This window comes from Balaenoptera ricei, chromosome 1 (assembly GCF_028023285.1).
Source record: "Balaenoptera ricei isolate mBalRic1 chromosome 1, mBalRic1.hap2, whole genome shotgun sequence".
Taxonomy (NCBI): domain Eukaryota; kingdom Metazoa; phylum Chordata; class Mammalia; order Artiodactyla; family Balaenopteridae; genus Balaenoptera; species Balaenoptera ricei.
This window is the reverse complement of record NC_082639.1, coordinates 21,443,355-21,462,832: the sequence shown is the minus strand read 5'-3', so window position 1 is coordinate 21,462,832 and position 19,478 is coordinate 21,443,355. Positions and strand designations below refer to the sequence as shown.

The window sequence follows — 19,478 nt, the reverse complement described above, 5'->3', positions numbered from 1 at the left end:
AACTCTCACCTAAACTGTTGTCCTAGCCTCCCTCTGGCCTCCCTTTCTCTGATCAACCCCCTTAAATCTATAAACCTAAAAATTGTATAAAATCTTATAAATCTTAAACCTATACTCTTGCCAGAGTGGTCTGCCCAAAACTAAAATCTTACTTTTTACTTTTATAATTCTGAATTGTTTGAATTTTTAAAAGTTAAGTCTGTGTTAACTTTTGCAGTTTAAAAAGTGTTTTTAAAATAAGAGTATAAATGTTAGCTATGTATTTATCTCTGCTTTTCCTCACTATGGAATTATTTAAGTTCCTTGGCCTGGCATTCAAGACTTTTAAGACCTGCCTTTCTTTTCAGCCTCATTTTCTGTAATCTATCTTCTCCCATTTTACAGTCTTTTTAAGGGATTCTTTTAAAATTAAAAAGGGAAAAAAATAAGGGAGAAAAACTGAATTACCAACTACTCGTAGCTTCTGAGACAGACCATATTCTCTCATACTTCAACGCGGTGGCTTTGTTGTTCCCACTGCCTGGAGAGCCCTTGCCATCCTTGTAGCTGATCTTCAAGGCCCACCCAGCTCAGGGATCTCCTCCTCCAGGTTGGACTGAGTACCCCTCTGAGATCCTATTACATGCCTGTATTATTACCCACCACATTATATTGAAATTTATCTCCTATATTAAATTGAAAGTTCTTTGGAGGCAGAAATCATGTGTTGTTTGTCCTTGAACCCCAGTGTCTGTCTTGTATAGTACCTGGCACCCAGTAGGATCTCAGTAAATACTTGTTGAATGATTCATGCATGTACTCTTTCCATGCTGTTGGTGCACAGAGAATACAGGGAAGGAAGGAATATTTCCTATGGGGAATGGGAACATAGCGGGAATAGGGAGAGTCAAGGAAAGCTTCACAGAAGAGGTTACATTTGAACCGAGCCTTGAAAGAGGACTAGGATTTCATCTAGTAGAGAGAGGTGCAGGAATGGGCTCATATGTGCTTCAGGCTCATGACCTTGACCTCATGTATTGTACTCTAGCCGGAAGTGCTTGGTCTAGTAGGGAAAGTCTGATTATGGAATGAATAAAGCACAAAACTAAGATTTCACAGCCATGAATTGCTCCCTGATAGCATATCCAGGATTCTCATTTTCCCTCAGTGCAGTGAGATTGGCATTTCACATATTAGGTTGCCATATCTTAGGAAATGTGGGCCCAGCCAGCCAGCCAGCACTTCTGAATCAGTATCCTGACCACCTAGGAAAAGGGAACCCCCTCTTGGGTCATTAAGATGTGTTATGGGACTTCCCTGGTGGTCCAGTGGCTAAGACTCCACACTCCCAGGGCAGGGGGCCCGGGTTCTATCCCTGGTCAGGGAACTAGATCCCACATGTTGCAACTAAAGATTCCACATGCCACAACTAAAAGATCCCGCATGCCACAACTAAGACCCAGCGCAGCCAAATAAAATAAATAAATTTTTAAAAAGATATGTTGTGATATTGGGTTTTCTGAGTACAGTGGGTCCATGCCATTGGGGGGCTCCAAGACTCCCACTCAAATTCAAACAAGAGCAGCTTCATATTTTTAAAAATCAGTTTTACTTGTTCCATTTCCACATAAGATTTCATTTGAAAGACTGTACTGCTAAGAGAAAAAAAAAAAGTTGAAGACTGCTTCTGGAATCTTTTGCAAAATGGGTAGATGTCTATTATGAATGTCCTGATGTGATAGTGGATCTATCTTGGTAATCTGAATAAGTGAAATTTAACTCTGAGCAAGGCACTTTGGTTTTCTCCTTTATAAGTATCACACTTCTGTTTTCAGAGGTTGGAGTACTTTTTAGTACTGAAAGAACAGGGCTATCACATTACTGACTGGAATTATATTTTAAATTTCCTCTGAGCATAAAACTTAGGATTCTTAGATAGTCATACTCTTAAAAGTCACCTGGGACTTCCCTGGTGGCGCAGTGGTTAAGAATCCGCTTGCCAATACAGGGAACGTGGGTTCGATCCCTGGTCCGGGAAGATCCCACATGCCACGGAGCAACTAAGCCCATGCGCCACAACTACTGAGCCTGCACTCTAGAGCCCATGAACCACAACTCCTGAGCCCGCGTGCCACAATTACTGAAGCCCGCATGCCTAGAGCCTGTGCTACGCAACAAGAGAAGCCACCGCAATGAGAAGCCCGTGCACCGCAACAAAGAGTAGCCCCCCTGCTCACTGCAACTAGAGAAAGCCTGCGTGCAGCAAATAAAAGACCCAACGCGGCCAAAAAAAAAAAAAAAAAGTCATCTGATATGGTTGAGCAATATAAGGAGGAGTCTCATTATAACAATTTACAGGGACTTCCCTGGTGGCACAGTGGTTAAGAATCTGCCTGCCAGTGCAGGGGACGTGGGTTCGAGCCCCAGTCCGGGAAAATCCCACATGCCACGGAGCAACTAAGCCTGTGCACCACAACTACTGAGCCTGCACTATAGAGCCAACGAGCCACAACTACTGAAGCCTGTGTGCCTGGAGCCTGTGCTCTGCAACAAGAGAAGCCACCGCAATGAGAGGCCCGTGCACTGCACCGCAACAAAGAGTAGCCCCCACTTGCCGCAACTAGAGAAAACCTGCACACAGCGATGAAGACCCAACACAGCCAAAAATAAATTAATTAATTTAAAAAAAGAGTTTACATTTTTGGCTCGTTTAATCCTGTGACAACTTGGTGAGATAGATATAGTTGTTCCCATTTCGCAGATGAGGAAACTGAGGCTGGGAGAATTTGACTTGCTGAAAAGTACGCAGGTGTAGATAGAAAGAACTGAGACTTAAATTCAGACTTTCTGGTTTGAAGTCTACTGCTTCTTCCATGTCTCATCTTGCAGTTCTAAGTATACCTAGGGCCTGACGTGACATAATGTGACAGCGGGGAAGCCTTCACTCCACCTCACTCCCCCTTCAAATAGAATTCTCAATGTTACCATTTTTATATGGTGGGGTTCTTTGTATGATTTCATCTTAAACCATTGTGCCACACTGATCTCTACTCCCACTATCACTGCTCCCTTCACTGAGGAGCAGGAAATCCTGCGTACTCTCGTGGTGACCTAAGGGTAAATTGATATAGGGTTTTCTTTTCCTCCAGAACAGCTGGATGGTTAACAGATATTTTTGAGCCTGGTTTATTTTCCATGCTTAATGTGTATTTCTCTGTTACAGTCTTCCGATCACAGTTATTCGTTACCTAGGCAAGCATGATGCAGTATGGTTTTTGGTTTTTGGGTGTTTTTTTTGAGATATGGTTGATTTACAATATTATATAAGTGTCAGGTGTACAACATAGTGGTTCAAAATTTTTAAAGGTTATACTCCATTTATAGTTATTATAAAATATTGGCTCTATTCTCTATGCTGTACCGTATATCCTTGTAGCCTGTTTATTTTATACACAGTAATTTGTACCTCTTAATCCCCTACCCTGTCTTGGCCCCTCCCCCCTTCCCTCTCCCCACTGGTAACCCCTAGTTTGTTCTCTATATCTGTGAGTCAGTACAGTATCGTTCTTATAGGACTTAGACATATTATCAGGGATCAGATTGGATTCTCAACCTGCCCAGTAGAAGTGCAGCTTGTTAGCCAATTTCAGTCCTTTGAGCTCAGGAGCTTCCCATGATTGTTTAGATCACAAAACCATTCAGTATGCAAAGACTTGCTTCTTCCTTGATTAGAAACTCTTTATTGACTAAATTTACCAGCAATTCAAAATATGCTGTTGATTGGTCTTATCCTTACCTTCCAGGTTACATTGAGTGAGCTGATTTCACCCTGAAGGTGCAGTTTTGGCCTTTTGAACTAATTTTTTCCCCTCAAGTATGGACTAAGAATAAATGTAGTTCAGAAACTAAAGTAAGAGCCTACTTTAAATAGTTCTCAAAGAAATGATCTTTTGGTTGGGCACAGTAACTTATGCCTGCCTTCACCTTGCAAGTAACAAACTCAGATGGTATATTTATTCGTATGCACCACTTTTCATTCTAGCAAGAATGTGCTTTGTGGCTTGGAATGACAATATGGAGGTAGTGTCAGATTGCTTTTATGTTTCTTTGGCTGCAAATTCTCCTTGCATTCCAGGGTTGAAAGTACGGAACTCTTTTCTTTTTCTAAAAAACAAGACATTGTGGAATGAGACCACTGGTATGTTGTTTTTCAGGGAGAGCTTGAATGTTTCAGCTTTCCACTTGTTCCCTGAGATGTAGATTTGAAGGATTATAACCTAAAGCAAAGACTTTCAGAGTTGTAGGTCATAAAACATAAAATAACCTTTTCACCTCTTAGAAGAAGTTATGTCTCTATTATGAGTTGTTAGTAAGTTCAGGGCCCCTGAAAGATACCACATCTCATCATGGTTGTTCAGCGTACTTTTGGGGCTCCACTGAGGATGTAATTTCTTGTTTTTCATGTTAATTGTAAACACATAGAAGGTCCTTCTAACTCCCAATCTGTTTTCCAGAAGCACTTTTACAAGGTGCTTTTACAGAGCAGCAAAGGGCTAAGGGCTATAGGCAAATGTATAGACATACTCTCCACTCTTCTAGGATTAGTTTTTTTTGTATCACACCTTTTGATTTTATTCATCCTGTTTTGAGTTTCATGTCAGTTCATTTTGCCAAGAAGACTCTATTAGTTAGAGAGCACATGCAGGCTGCCCAGGCTCTGGAGGGTGTGTCTCTGTCTCCAGGAGCAAGCTCTGCATGTAGCCTGAACCATCTTAGAGGGGTGGGTGGGTGTGTTTGGGAGGTGGGAAATACAGTCTTTAGTAGCCAGTTTTTCTGACCATGTATGTCACTTTTAGGCACTAGTGACTTGGTTTCTTTGCTCTCTCAGGTAAATATGCTGAGGACATTTTTGGAGAGCTCTTCACTCAGGCAAATACTTTTGCCTCTCGAGTAAGCTCCCTTGCTGAGAGGGTCGACCGCCTACAAGTTAAAGTCACTCAGCTGGATCCCAAGGAAGAAGAAGGTAAGGAAGCTGAGCTCAGCATTTGCAGGTTCTGCTGAGCAGTTGCTTAGAATTTTTTTTTTCCTGATTTATAAAAAAGTGAGGGGAGAAATCACAGAGACCTATGGAGTTCTGCTTTGAAACGACACAAGCCTGGGTGATGTAAAGAAACCTTTTAATCTCTACCACACCTCCACACACTCCCTTTCTCCCGTTCCCCCAATTCCCTCTTTCTCAAATTCCCCTTCCCCCCAATCGTATTTTGCTACCATAAAAGTACTTGGAAGATTCATTCCTCCTAAGGAGGGGCCTGCTAGATCTGGCCACATAGTAAACCTTTGTGTTGCCTCATTTTGTTCAGTCATGAAATGGCTGGGCTGCTGACAGCCTTGTGGGGCTTCCCCAGAGGGGGAGGAAAAAAAAAAAACCTGGCTGCAGACAGCCGCAGCCAAGAAATGCAGCAGCTGAGGCCTCTCCGACTGGTGTGACTCAGTGTTTGCTCAAATAGCCTGTCATCCATTTTCTAATGCCTTCCATCTTCTTTCAGTGTCACTACAAGGAATCAACACCCGAAAGGCCTTCAGAAGCTCTACTGTTCAAGACCAGAAGCTTTTTGACAGAAACTCTCTCCCCATACCTGTCTTGGAAACATACAACACCTGTGATACTCCTCCACCTCTCAACAATCTGACCCCTTACAGGTAACCTGGCTAGCTTCTACCTTTTTCAGCCTGTGGTTAACAACACTAGATTGTGTTTTTATTTAAAGATGTTGTTTACATCAGAGGATTGTATCAAAAAGCGTACTACGTACCCCAGAGTTGCTTGTGGCAGCAGAATGTAACGTTTACCATATAAACAGTTGCCACTTATTATCGTTTGGTTTCTTAAACTCATAGTGAATATAATATATATTGAAAGTTTGCTATAGCATTGCATGCTGCAGAATTTACTTTGGTATAAGCCAGGTCCATCTTGGATTCCATCCAAGGAATTTAGTTATTATAGAACCAAAAGGACTTTGTTACAAGGCAGTCCTGTAGCATGCATCCCAGGGGCAACATTCTAGCAAGGCTCCCACTTACTCTGAAACCACTAGATTACCAGATGTTTGGGCGTGTTAGTGGGGCCAGCCTTGTGGACTGGCTGCTCTGGGCCCTGAGGGTCCTTCCAGAGCTTAAGGAGTAATTGGCATTCTTCCAAATGAGTGTCGTTCACTTCGTTTTGAACATCCTTTCATCATTCTCCTCTGAAAGGACCTACAGTGCTGTGGCTGGACTTGAAAAAGGTAGTCTTATAGACAACTTAAAGCCCCTCCCCTCTAGTGGTTTCTAGTGTTATCGTGTAAAAAATTTCCAAGCAGGGGCAGAAAGCGAATATTTATCTTGCTCACATCCATAAATATCTTTGGAACAGGTAAAAGTAATTACAGATAGCTGGAGGCAGATGTCTTCTGTGAGACATGGATGTACTGCAAAGTAGAATATGTGTGTGAAATTCAAGGATGCCCACCTGATCCACAGAGCCAGAATAGGAGCGTGGTCGCTTCTCACACAGATACAGAGGAAGTACATGGCATCTATCCTATTATTGTTACTGTGTGAAATTATGTTTGCCCCTTGGCTCTCAAAGGGGCCAGCTAACATAGCAGGGCATAGATTTGACTCTGTAGCCTGAATCATTTAGCCTAGTTGGATCTGGGCAGAGGGGTTGTAGGGCAGGAAAAGACTACACACCTGATAATATTGAAGGGACTATGATAAGACAAGTTTATTTTTCAGTTAATGTAGGGTAGTTTCCTTTTTAACATTCTCCTCTCAGTTTTCTGGATTTAGCCTAACAGAAAAGAGTGGTGGTGTGGCTAACTCAGAATAAGATTTAATATAAAAATCATTAGTGCTTGATTAGGAAATGGTTTCTGTGTGTTGTGATAGGATTGGAGGTTAGGAAAGAATTACCTTTCCAATTCTTTTTAGTTCAGAGTAGTGTTAAAATAAATATCCACCCCTAAGTGCATGCTTTCTGGAGAGTGGGAGAGACTTAGCCATGCCAAAGTGTAGGATTCCAACCAGGGCTATTGAGTCTGGCAGATGACTCTTACATCGACACTCAGTAGCTCACTCTGTACCTCTTTCACAGCCACTAAGAGATGGTAATGAAATCCTGTGGTCATAAAACAGCTGGCCATCTTTTCTCACTGGGGCCCCCTTGTGGCTGGGGGGTGGGGGTGGATGCTGAGCTATTCTGGAAGGGAGCAAGTAGGTGGAGTGCTGTGGTTGTCTGTACTTACAGAAGAATAACAGCTGCACACATACACACATTCATGTGTGTATATGCATATATATGTACACATGTGAACCTGCACATGTGTGCACAGGTTTTGGGTGGGTAGAAAGCCACTAATGCTTCTTAGAGAGTCCTGGGCAATTGATGGTGGTAGGGGAACCAGTGACAGAAATCCCATCTGATGTGCCAAGATATCAGAATGTCCTCAGGGAGATGTCTGCGGCCATGGAGATCATTAGCCATAATCAGGATCCCTGCTGCTGTAGCCCATTCTTGCCCTGACCATGCAAATTCCTCTACCAGGAATTGAAAGTAAGGCTAAGGTTCTTAAAAAGCCAGATAAGTAAAGAGGTGCCGTGCCATTCAGGGGCTTTGGAACGCTGGTATGGGAGAGGAAATATGCAGTCAATTTGAATGACTTCTTGATTCCTCAGTGTAAAAACTGCTAACTGGTAGGTGTTTGGAATATTGGATTTGGTTGGGAGCTCATCTGTCTACTGACAGCTACTTGTCTTCATTTCTGTCCAAGGGACGATGGGAAAGAGGCACTCAAATTCTACACAGACCCTTCGTACTTCTTTGATCTTTGGAAGGAGAAGATGCTGCAGGACACCAAGGATATCATGAAAGAGAAGAGAAAGCATAGGGTGAGGGGAAAGGGGCCTCTGTTCTACACATCAGTAGGCACGATTGTGGAGGGGGGATAAAAAGGAAGCCAGTCTCATGTTAAGTAATCATTCCGAGTGGCTGCTTGCGTGGATGCCAGGTGAGACTCTTAAAAAAAAAATGTGTCCACTCCAAGCACAACCAAGATGAAAGTATAAATCACACCAAAAATGTGTTTGTTCCTCCCAGTGCTATTAACAATTGAGTATATTCAGGCTGAGTTTTAGAAATTGACTTTTCTATTCACCATTTATTTCTCTTGCAATTTGCACCTGACTCTGCTGGACACTCAAGCTAGGCTAGTTCCCTTCCCTGTCAGTTTTGCAGCTCATTTCTCAGAGATCAGCACAAGGCTCTACAGTGTTTGATTTGCAACAGGAGCGGTTTAACACCTTGACTACTGGTTGGGTGGGGCAGTGGTGGGGGCATAGGCCTAGTTTTGGTAGGTGCTCCCCTCCCCTTAGGCTGCCAGTGATGTGTGTAAGCATATGACCTACCAGTTGCAACCTCACAATCCCATTAGCATGGCTGCCGGGAGGCCCAAGAGAGCGCCAGGGGCTAGTGCAGCTGCACAGGCAGAAGAATTCTTCATTGGTTGTTTTGGTTTGTTTTTTAACTATTTCCTTATATCTGTCCCATATATCTACAGCTATCATTATTTCTCTTCTCTCTTGACTGACCTTTGCGGCATAACAAATAATAAATAGCTATTTACTAACTTCCTAACAATTAGAGCTTCTCAAAAACATGAATGAATTACCCAAAGAGGTAGTGGGTAGAAGTGTTTGAGTATGGGATTGAGGAAATGTGTTTGAGCCCAGGAGGTGGTTTGGATTAGATGACCTCTAGGTCATTCTAAAGCCAGCAGTTCTATAAATTCTATAGTTACTGTATGTTGTCTAGGCAAATCTTCTCTTGGGTATATATCCATGAAGCTGGGTGGAATTTTAATGAAGAACTTTGGGAAATGTTTATTAAGGCTTTTCTGGTTTTTTTCATTGTAGAAAGAGAAGAAAGATAATCCAAATCGAGGAAATGTAAACCCACGTAAAATCAAGACACGTAAGGAAGAGTGGGAGAAAATGAAGATGGGTCAAGAATTTGTAGAATCCAAAGAAAAGCTGGGGCCTTCTGGGTAGGTGATACTTCTGTCCTCTTGGTAGCATTCTTTGAAGGGGCTGGGCACAGGTGACAGCCTGACACCTTTCATACCCCCTGAAGTCTTGCTGTGTGGCTTAAATCAATACCACTGTTAATCAGCTACTTTAAAGTGCCTCCATCTGGTGATTAAAATTGCTAAAAAAATCAAGAGACTTGGCAGTTTAAATGAGGTGACGAGAGTGGTCTGGAAAATAAAGCCTATGGCTTCTAGTGCCCTTGCTCTGCCAGACACTGGTATGTCTGAGGGACTCAAAGGAAAGACTAGAAAGGGAAGAAAAGTGGCTTTGGGAGGCCTTTGCCTCCAGAGCATTGTTTTGAAGGTTGTGGCTAAAGAGCTGGTCATTTCATGGGCGTGGGGAGGGCAAGGCAGAGAATTTGTGCACATCACCAAAGCAACTTTTCAGTCAGCCTTTGTCAGTCTCGGGAGAGAGGCTGGCCAAGGGACTGAAAGCAGACCTTAGAGACAGTGTGGGAAAGGTCGCGTGGCCAATATTGAGGCTATATATTTCCGTGAAGAAATGGTAGATGTCAGTCTGACCCCATTTCCCAATACCAAATCACACTAGAGGTTTAAAAGGAAAAAAATGGTTTTAAAGCTTGGTTTGATGCTTATCCTGGTGTCCGACCTGTGTGACATTCAAAGCCAAGTCACCAGGATTGCTTGGCATAAATGTCGCCCTGGTTTTTCCCCTAAATACCTTGCATCCTGGCTGTCAGAGAACCATGCCAGCCCATGCCGGGTGTCTAGGAATGATAAAAGGGAAGAGTTGAGTTGTTCTTGCTTTTAGGAATAATTCTACCATGAAAATCTTGACTTTTAGAAATCTTGACACTTCTGACACTTGTTCTTCCTAGATTAAGAGGTTTGTTTTAAAGAGTGATGAGGATGATGAGGGGAAAAATGAGCCTTTCTTTCTACAGGGGAATCAGCCCTGAGGGTACCTCCATTATCTTCACCTCCCAATAAAAAGGGGCCATTTTGTTCCGTGGTCCCTCCTGTTCAGACAGGCCCTTGTTGTATGAAGGTTCAGTGACTCTAAGGCCAGAAGCATGTTCAGGATGCCGACCAAGTGTGTGTGTGTGTGTGTGTGTGTGTGTGTGTGTGTGTATTGGGGTGGTGAAAATAAGGACTTTGCCTCCCGTTTTCCTGTTGTCCAAGAGGTTTGGGATCAGGCTGCATGGCTGCTCTACCTGGACATGCTTGTTGGTGAGCCTGTAAAGAGATATGCCAGGTCTGCAGGGCTTCAGGCCTTGGGGACTTTCCACATCAGAGCATCATTTGATTCAGTTAGTTCTCTCCAACTCTGTTCTCCCTGGGGTCTGCTTTAGATGAGTTCCTTCTAACCCAACAGTGGTGGAAAGAAGCGGGAGGTGGAGCAGAACAGACCACATTTTGTTAGCTGCTGCTTGGTGCGTTCGTGCTTGTTTAGAAGTTTGTTGCTGTTCACCCAGAGCAAATTCACCCAAGGCCCAGTGCTATGAGGGACAGGTTTTCATGAGGCAAGCCCTAGCACCCCACTTTAATCAGTAGCTCGTTTTGTTAGATAAGAGACCACGTCTAACTACCACACAGCAACTTGCATTTGTCCTCAGCTTGGTTTTGCAATCAGATGCCTCCTTGGCCTTTGAGCACCCCAGAGGCTTGCCGCCCTCAAAACCAGGCTGTGTGCCAGTCACGTGCATGCAGCTCACTAGCCTTGGGGCTTGGCTTTGCCCTTTGCCGCAAGACAGACTTTGGGATTTGGGTCTGGGCTGCTCCTAACATTTGGGAGAGAATTTCAAAGAACTGCTGGGTTTGACAAGGCCAACATTGGGAAAGGAACAGCATGGTTTTGATAATCTGGGTTCAGTCCCATTTCTACAGACAATCCAACAGAAATATCTGGGAGAGGGGAGGGATAAATTGGGAGATTCGGATGGACATATACACACTACTAAGTATAAAATATATAACTAATAAGGACCTACTGTATAGCACAGGGAACTCTACTCAGTACTCTGTAATGACCTATATGGGAAAAGAATCTAAAAAAGAGTGGATATATGTATATGTATAGCTGATTCACTTTGCTGTACACCTGAAACTAACACAGCATTGTAAATCAACTATACTCCAATAAAAAATTTTTTTAAATAAAACAATTACAACTACAGCAAGTTGGGGAAAAAACAAAAGAAATAGCTGGGAGTTTTTTGTTTGTTTGTTTGTTTAAATTTATTTATTTATTTATTTTTGGCCACGTTGGGTCTTTGTTGCTATGCACAGGCTTTCTCTAGTTGTGGCGAGCAGGGGCTACTCTTCGTTGCAGTGTGCATGCTTCTCATTGTGGTGGCTTCTCTTGCTGCGGAGCACGGGCTCTAGATGCACGAGCTTCAGTAGTTGGGGCACGCAGGCTCAGTAGTTGTGGCTCGCGGGCTTAGTTGCTCCACGGCATGTGGCATCTTCCCGGACCAGGGCTCGAACCCGTGTCCCCTGCATTGGCAGGCGGATTCTTAACCCCTGCGCTACCAGGGAAGTCCTGGGAGATATTTAACAATAGAATATTTAGTCCTAAAATAAAATTTCAGTACAACAGAAACTATATGAGAAATATACTAATTTTATTTCTCCCTAATAGCTTTTGTATCAGATGCATTTTTATGGGGTCTTTTAAGAAAACAAGAGAGTACCACTCAGACTTTAAATGACAGTTTTGGCATTGGGTTCATTGTCAGGTATCCACCCGCCTTGGTGTACCAGAATGGCAGCGTTGGGTCTGTTGAAAACGTGGATGCAAGCAACTACCCGCCACCACCGCAGTCAGACTCCACTTCTCCGCCTTCTCCTGCCTTCTCTGAGGACAGCTTGCCTCCCCCACCAGCAGAATTCAGGTAAACGGTGATACCTCTTCCCTCTACTCTGGGTGGTTAAATGCTCAAGAACAAAGTAAGAGTTCTAAATCCAGGCCAGGACCACTAAAGTGATTCCAGACAAGTGTGTCTAGATAATAGAAATAATTAGTATTTATTGTTTGTAAAGTGCCAGGCATTATGCCAAACACTATATATGTTACTTAATCCCCACAAGAGTCCTCTTGAGATAGGTACCCATTTTACAGATGAGTAAACAGTGAAGCACAGAGAGGTCAATAAACTTACCTAAGATCACACAGCCAGTAAGAGGCAGAGTCATGATTGGAAAGCAGGTCAGTCATGATTGGAAAGCAGGTCAGGCTTTCTTTCCAGAGCCTGTGTTCTTAACTACTAGCTACACCTGAGCAGATAGAAGTCACCAACTTATCTCTTGTTTTTTTACTTGGCTCTGACTCAGCATGACATAAAGTGGTATAATCTGCTGTCCATAAAATATTGAACAGCCTCCTTCCCCAGTTATCTAGGAACCTAGCAGATAGTCACCCTTTTCTCCTGTCGCCTCTGGTCCATTTCACCGTGGATAAAATCTCCAGAAAGAAGGAAACAAAACAAAAAGAGATGAAACTTAGAATCTGACCATTTTGGTATTTGTCAGTGTCCCTGGCAGAGGTGTATAGAGGAAGAGTTAGCAAGTAATGGCTGAAAGGGGAAGAGATGTGAGGAGTGTTAGATTTCAGTGTTTCCTCATAGTTACTTTTCTTTCTGATGCCTGACAAGTGAGAGCTTTGAAAAGTATGCTTGTCTCCTTGGACACTGTTTAATCAGAGATTGGGTATGTTGAGGACCCCTCAGATGGAGACCTAAAGCAGTGCTGTCACCCCCACCGCCCGCCCCATTCTTGGCGCTTGAAACCACTAATCCCAAGTCTCCTTCTGCCTCCTAAATCACTTCCTGCTGGTTGCCGTGTCGGATGCAGCTAAGGCTCGAAGGTCTGTGGAAAATTCCAAGATGGATGCTTTTCTAAGGAGTAGCTATTAGTGTAGGGCAGATAAAAAGGTGGAAAAAGAATCCCTTCATTCTCACACATGGCCTGAGACCTTGCAGCCTCAGTCAAGTATGCCTGACCCAGGAGAGGTGCACCTTAATTCTCTCTCAACCCGGGTCAAGTCTGGCAGCACATTCATTTCCCATCTCTGCTGGCCCTCAGGCCCTCATTCTCTCTCAAGTTTTTCCACATGAGCACTGAAGGTACATTCACCTAAATCTGTACCCCGCTCAGGTTCGGTCAGCTTGGCTTGGATTTCCTGCCCTCATAAGATCTGGTGAATGTTAATAGCCTGTGGAGCAGAGCCTGTGGGTAGTGGTGTTTGAATTTTTATTCCAGTTCTTTCTTGTGTGCTTTCTTAGTCCTGGCTCCAGGATTGAACTGACCCTTCTTCTTAGAAGGGTGCCTTCCCTTGGAGAGCTGAAAAGTTTGAGGGGGACCTAAGAGATGATCTTGGCCAGCCCTTACCTGTTGGAGAAATCCTAAGTCCACTTTTTTCATGTAGTTTTTCTCAATTTCTGCTTATACTCCTCTGCTAATGGGATGCTCATTACCTTAAAAGGGTGCCCATTCCATTGTTGGTCTGTTCTGACCATCCCCGGGTTCTTCTTTCTGTTTGAGCCAAAATGAAATGATACTGTCAACCAAAATGAACCTAGGCTTATAGATAAGCTTAACTAAAGGTGGAGGTTTGCATCCTGAGAGTAATGGTGGGTCTTTTTTTGCTTTGTCCTTTTAGCTACCCAGCAGACAATAACCAAAGAGGGTCTGGCTTAGCTGGACCCAAAAGATCCAGTGTGGTCAGCCCAAGCCATCCACCACCAGCTCCTCCTCTGGGCTCTCCTTCAGGCCCCAAACCTGGGTTTGCTCCACCACCTGCCCCTCCGCCTCCACCTCCGATGATGAGCACTCCACCCCCACCACCGCTTGGAGGATTTGGGTCTCCAGGGACCCCACCACCACCTTCACCCCCATCTTTCCCACCTCACCCCGATTTTGCTGCCCCTCCACCTCCTCCCCCACCGCCAGCAGCTGACTACTCACCTCTGCCACCACCTCCCTTGTCCCAACCAGCAGGAGGAGCACCTCCGCCTCCCCCGCCTCCCCCTCCTCCGGGGCCCCCTCCTCCCCCTTTCAGTGGTGCAGATGGCCAGCCTGCTGCACCTTCGCCACTTTCTGACACCACCAAGCCCAAGTCCTCCTTGCCTCCTGTGAGCGATGCCCGCAGCGACTTGCTTTCAGCCATCCGTCAAGGTAAAATCCCAGTGGTGGGTCCGGGATCATGAGGCCTTGTCTTTCTGCAGCTGGGAGACTGATTGGAGGGTGGACAAGGGGTTCTGTGGCCTTCCAAGGGAATAGCTTTCGTTGGGTGGGGAGAGATTAAGACCTCAGATCAGCGTGAAGAAAGGCTTCACTCTAAAAATACAGAGGTTTATATTTCTTTCCATCTTGGTTTAAAGTAAAGACTTCTTAACCTGGGATCTTTGAACTCCTTGGAAATTTATGCTTTGTGTATGTTTGCATCCATTTTGTGCCCCAGAGAAAAACAAGAATCACTGTCTTAGAAGGTACTTCCTCAGCTGGACTCAGACACTCCTTGTCCTCCACTTTTTTGCCTTCCATACCCTTCCTCCCTACTCTCCCCCGCTTCCCACCCCCTTCCTTCTCCCCTTTTTCTCCTATCCCCTTCCCTTCCTTTCACCCTACCTTCCTCCCCTCCCTCATCATCATCTCACCATCATGGGGCATTTATTCTCTTTCTGTCAGAGGCCGGTTCTGGTCCCAAGGGACTGGAGTGGTTTCTTCTGTCTGATCTTCAAGGAACTGAAGGGTTGTCTAGTGGAGACAACCTAAGGCAGCTGAGCTTCATGAAAATCAATGACTTGGGCAGACTGAGTGCCCACTAGGCGGGGATTGGCGGCCACTCCCCACTCAGTCTTGGGAGAAGTACCATCCTCACCAGCCTGAGAAACTGGGAAGCGTGGAAACTGGGAAGAATGGCAGGCTCCTTTCAGACACACCTATAGCACTGGGGCCACAATTTCATAAAACCTGTCTTTACTTCTTGTCCTGAGGATCTTGCTTTCCCAGAGGGTCCTTCTTTTTCACTATCCTTTCCAATACCCACCACCACCAGGGGCTGCTCCCTCTTCCACAGTCCTGGATGGATTCGGAGACTGACGCACCTCTTAACCCTTCTCTCTCTCCCACCAGGCTTTCAGCTGCGCAGGGTTGAGGAGCAGCGGGAACAAGAGAAGCGGGATGTTGTGGGCAACGACGTGGCCACTATCCTGTCACGTCGCATTGCTGTGGAGTACAGCGACTCAGAAGATGACTCCTCTGAGTTTGATGAGGACGAGTGGTCGGATTAACTCTTCTGCCTGCTACCCACTTCCTTTTTTTTTCCTTCCTACCTGCCTCCTTTGATGCCTACTCCGACAGTCCCAAGGGGAAAAAAGGGAGGAAAAAAAGAATCTCAAGGGGCCAGAGCCTTCCCTGAAGCAACCAAAGATATATCCAAGTGCTTCCTCCAAATCAACATGTATTTCCCATCTCCCCAGGGTCAGGCCCCATGGGGCTCCTGAGGTTCAGTAGCTGAGATGTTCCTTCTTCCCTTCAAATGACTGTTGCATATTGAAGAGAAGGGAAAACCCCAAAGCAGATCCCTTTGATTGGGTTTAAATTGGAGTTGGTGCCTTCCCCTAGGAGCCATATTCTGTGGTCTTCTTCTAGAATCCTTGCCCTCAGCTACTTTGAATAATGCCAGCCATCTTCTGGTCTTAAAGCCTGGCTGGACACAGCTGGCCCCTTTCCCATGCACTGAGAGGGCGGAGCAGCCGCATACCCAGTGCCTCCCCCTTATGCCCTCATCAGCAGGGTGAGGCTGCCTTTTGCTAAGCCATCTCTATGTCTGGATGCCCTTTATTCCAGGAGCCATCAAGCCCCTAAAGAAATGTCTTACCCCTCTGCTCAGAAACAATGCCTTTCTGGAGGCAGGGGTGGTTCCCTCCCTCCCAGGGTCCCTCTCCTGAACGTGGTGTTCCACGTCCCTTAAATGCCCCTCCCTCACCACCAGGTGCCTCCAAGCACCACAGCCCGGTTCTAACCTCTAATACTCATGACCAAACTAGCCCTGACACACCGGGATCTGGGCCTCTTCTGGCTCTCGGGAGCCAAGCTTAGAGACTTGCAACTGCAGGACTGGAAAAAGGTGGAACTCCTTGGGTTGAATGATGCTGAATGAAGCCTAGAGATGGGAAGTGACTTGCTCAAGGTCACACAGTTGGATGATGACAGAGCTAGAGCCCAGAGTTCCTGATTCCAAGTCACCTGTGCTTTCTGGGACCAAATGGTGGGCACTTGCTGGAGCCCAGGCAGAGCAGTTCTTGGCTCTGTGCTACTCCAGACCTCACCAGAGGTGGGGGTCCCAGTAGAAGGGCTCAGGGCCTGTGCCAGGCCTATCAGTGCTGCTCAGACCCTCATGGCCTCTCTTGTAATTGTTTGCTCCCCCTTTCCTATCACCAGCCAAGCACCTGGCCTTGAGAGCTGCCCTTTTGGGGGACCAGAGGTAGTGAGAGAAGGAAGCGGGTAGGCAGCGTGACAGGTGCTGCTTTCAATTCCTCTGCAACTCCTCCCCCTTTTATTTCCCCAGTTTAAGCATAGGTCCTTCCAACTGTAGAAACTTCAGTCCCTCAGGCTGGCAGCCGCTGCAGGTAGCTGCCCTGGGTGGGGGGTGGTGCGGGAGGCCGTGAGGAGGGTCGAAAGGCAGAAGGACTCTGGGTCTTGTTTCCAGCTCCCCTCCTCACTGCACAGTGACGTTCCCTCCCTCACTCCCCCTTTTTCCCAGAGCTAATACACAGGTGCTATTATTCAGAAAAAAACTGGTCAACTCTGGCCAACAGTGAGGTTTCTTCTCTTCTGCCCTAACGATTGTGTAGCCTCTTGTGCTGAAACTGGCTTCTGGCTTCCCGAGCCCTGAAACAAAGAGAAACAGGATCTGTCTCTACCCAGCACAGCAAATGGTTATAGTAATTGCCAAAGCCCTCATCAACCCCTCTGGCTTGAGGAGAGGGTGTAATCGTGGGTACTGCCGCTGTGCCCTGGCTGAATGCTGCCCCTCAGCCTTCTTTCTGTGAACTTGGGGCGTGGGGACCGAGTCTTTAGAGGCCAGCGTGCCCTCCTGCAGGGGCTGCTCCAGCGTGTGCCCTCCTTCCTCTCCCAGATCACGCATCTCTGGCACAGGGCTGGCGTCAGGCCCCAGTGCTGAGCGTACCAGACGGTGTGCACCCCCTCCTTGCCTCCCGCTGTGCACTCTGGAAGCTGAAGGTGCTTTCTTCAGAACTCTAAAATGGCTGTCGAAGGTGCCCCCGGCTGCAGCCCAGCAGTGACCAAAGTGGCAGGAGGAGGGCAGTGGTTCTCCCAAATAGGAGTCCTGGGGCCTGGCTAGGCCAGGGTTTGGGCCTAATGGCTTTGACTAAATTACCCCCATCCCCCTCCTTTCCGGAGAAGGGGGAGCCAGCACTACTCACTATCATTCTTCTCTGACCTTGAAGGGGGCGGTGTTGGCCTGGCTTCTGGAATGGACGGAGTCTGCCTTGGAAAGGGCTGGGGGCAGGAGGAGGTGGGGAGGGCCACTGCCTGCAGAAGGTAGGATTAGATCATTAGCTCAGTGACCTCCTAGGGTTTCGATATGCTGTGTTCTCATCCTACAGCTGGTTTGGTAATGATCTGAAAGTCCCGGAGAGCAACAGCACAGCTCTGCCCGATGCTCTCATTAAAATCTATGCAGCCAAGCTCGGCGCTTTGTAGCAGCCGGCCTTGCGAAGCCTCCTCAGCTCGGGGGGCTGGGGACCCAGTCAGCCGAGAGGCCCTCTGGGCTCTACTTAATGCATGTGTGCACCAAAAAAAAAAAAAAAAAAGCTTCTTTAAACCCAGAGCCCTTTAAGATGATAAAGGACCCTGTGCAGGTAATTGTGTATCTTTGGAATCCTGTAATTGTAGAATGCAAAGTTTAGTGATTATTTAAACTGGGCTGAGGCTGGTAAGAGTATGGAGCAATGGCCCCTAAGGACTCTAAGGGCTGAAGCCAAGGAGCCGCCTCCCTTCCCCATTCTGCCCAGCCCAGGGGACCTGCCCCCATTCCTGTGGCCCAGGGGCCCAGCTTCCACTCGGCAGTGTCAGAAGTGAGTTGTGACTCTGCCTTGGTTGTGAGATGAGTACATTCCAAAGGAGCAGCCACGGGGAGGGGGCAGGCTCAGCGATCCCTTGGAGGCTCAGAGCAGCTGGCCCAAGCTCCAGCTCGCCTCCAACGGAAGCTCAAGCGCCCTCAGAAACGACCCTGGCCAATGTCACCGCAGAGCTGAGGCGGTGTTGTCAGGGCTAATGTGAAATCTCTTCCCGTGGCGCCGATCCTCCGGCTCGGCAGCGCCAGCTCGGACAGATTGAGGTCTCTGTGGCTTTGGTGACCCTGCTTAAGCATTCCCACCGTGTCCCAGCTCTGCTTTCAGCCTGCCGCCCCCTGCAACCCCCCTCACCTGACCTCAGGGCTTGAGGAGGGGGGCAGTGCCCCCAAGGCCAGGGGCTTTTGCTCAGGAGAGAGGTCAGGCTTCCTGGGGGCTTTGAGCTCTACCGGGGTTCAGCTGACCTGGGACCAGGTGTCACCCAGAGATGTGCCTCATCCTGTGCCTCAGGAAGGGCTAGGGAACAATTTTGTTATTGTATTAACTTTACTCACTTAACTCACTTGAGAAACTAACCAATTTTTACTTTCTGTCTAGAATGATGTATGTGTAGGAGAGTGAGACGTCATGCTCCCGAAGTGCCTTGTTTTCTCTGATATAAATATATTTATAAGGATCTGGTCCAGTGGATTCTTGGGTGTGTTTGCCACATCAAGATTTTAGGGACTGGGCTTGTTACGTAGTGGGGTTACAGTCTGAAAATGAGTCCCCTTCCCCTGAAGATGGGAAAGGAGCTTGAGATGGAGCTCTGAGCTCTAACCTTCAGGGGTTAAGCCAGACCCCTGAAGTGACCCTTTCCTTGTCACCCTATTCCTCTCAGGTCCTTAGAAGGAGGTCTAGTTTTTTAGAGCCCCATGCCTCCAAGCCTGGTCCTACTTGAGTCCCTGCCAGGCTCATGTGTGTACCACATTAGCACCCCAGTGACCTGAAGATTCTGTGTAATTGTTTTATGTATACATGCGAATGCATAAATGCCAACATCTTAAATAATTTGATAAAGTCTTTGTAACCACGCAGCCACCTCTGGGGTGTGTGTGTGTGCACGTATATGTGTGTAATGGGAGAAGCATTTATAAGGGCGCGACTGATAGCCACAGGTGGTGGTGGCCAGAGCTCCAGAGGGAGGTCAGTGTGGGTGGGCTTGGAGGGCGGGAGGCCTCTGGGTCTGGATGGTGCACCCTGCGCGGGAGGAGGAGGGGGTGAAGGCCGGAAACCATTTTGGGTTAGGGCGAGACCCAATTGGGGG

At 46.6% G+C, this 19,478-nt stretch overlaps 1 protein-coding gene across 4 annotated transcripts in view; it reads left to right on the top strand.

The window, feature by feature from the left end:
- The window catches only part of WASF2 (WASP family member 2), a 71,290-nt gene extending 52,042 nt beyond the window's left edge, over positions 1-19,248 (top strand). For all 4 annotated transcript variants that reach the window (XM_059916385.1, XM_059916395.1, XM_059916409.1 and 1 more), the window contains 7 exons: positions 4,868-5,002; positions 5,529-5,682; positions 7,797-7,914; positions 8,938-9,068; positions 11,810-11,965; positions 13,732-14,246; positions 15,207-19,248. In XM_059916385.1, the coding sequence (XP_059772368.1) occupies positions 4,868-5,002; positions 5,529-5,682; positions 7,797-7,914; positions 8,938-9,068; positions 11,810-11,965; positions 13,732-14,246; positions 15,207-15,364 (1,367 nt within the window). In that variant the 3' untranslated portion in view covers positions 15,365-19,248. The remainder of the gene's footprint in view (positions 1-4,867; positions 5,003-5,528; positions 5,683-7,796; positions 7,915-8,937; positions 9,069-11,809; positions 11,966-13,731; positions 14,247-15,206) is intronic.
- The last annotated feature ends 230 nt before the right edge of the window (positions 19,249-19,478 follow it).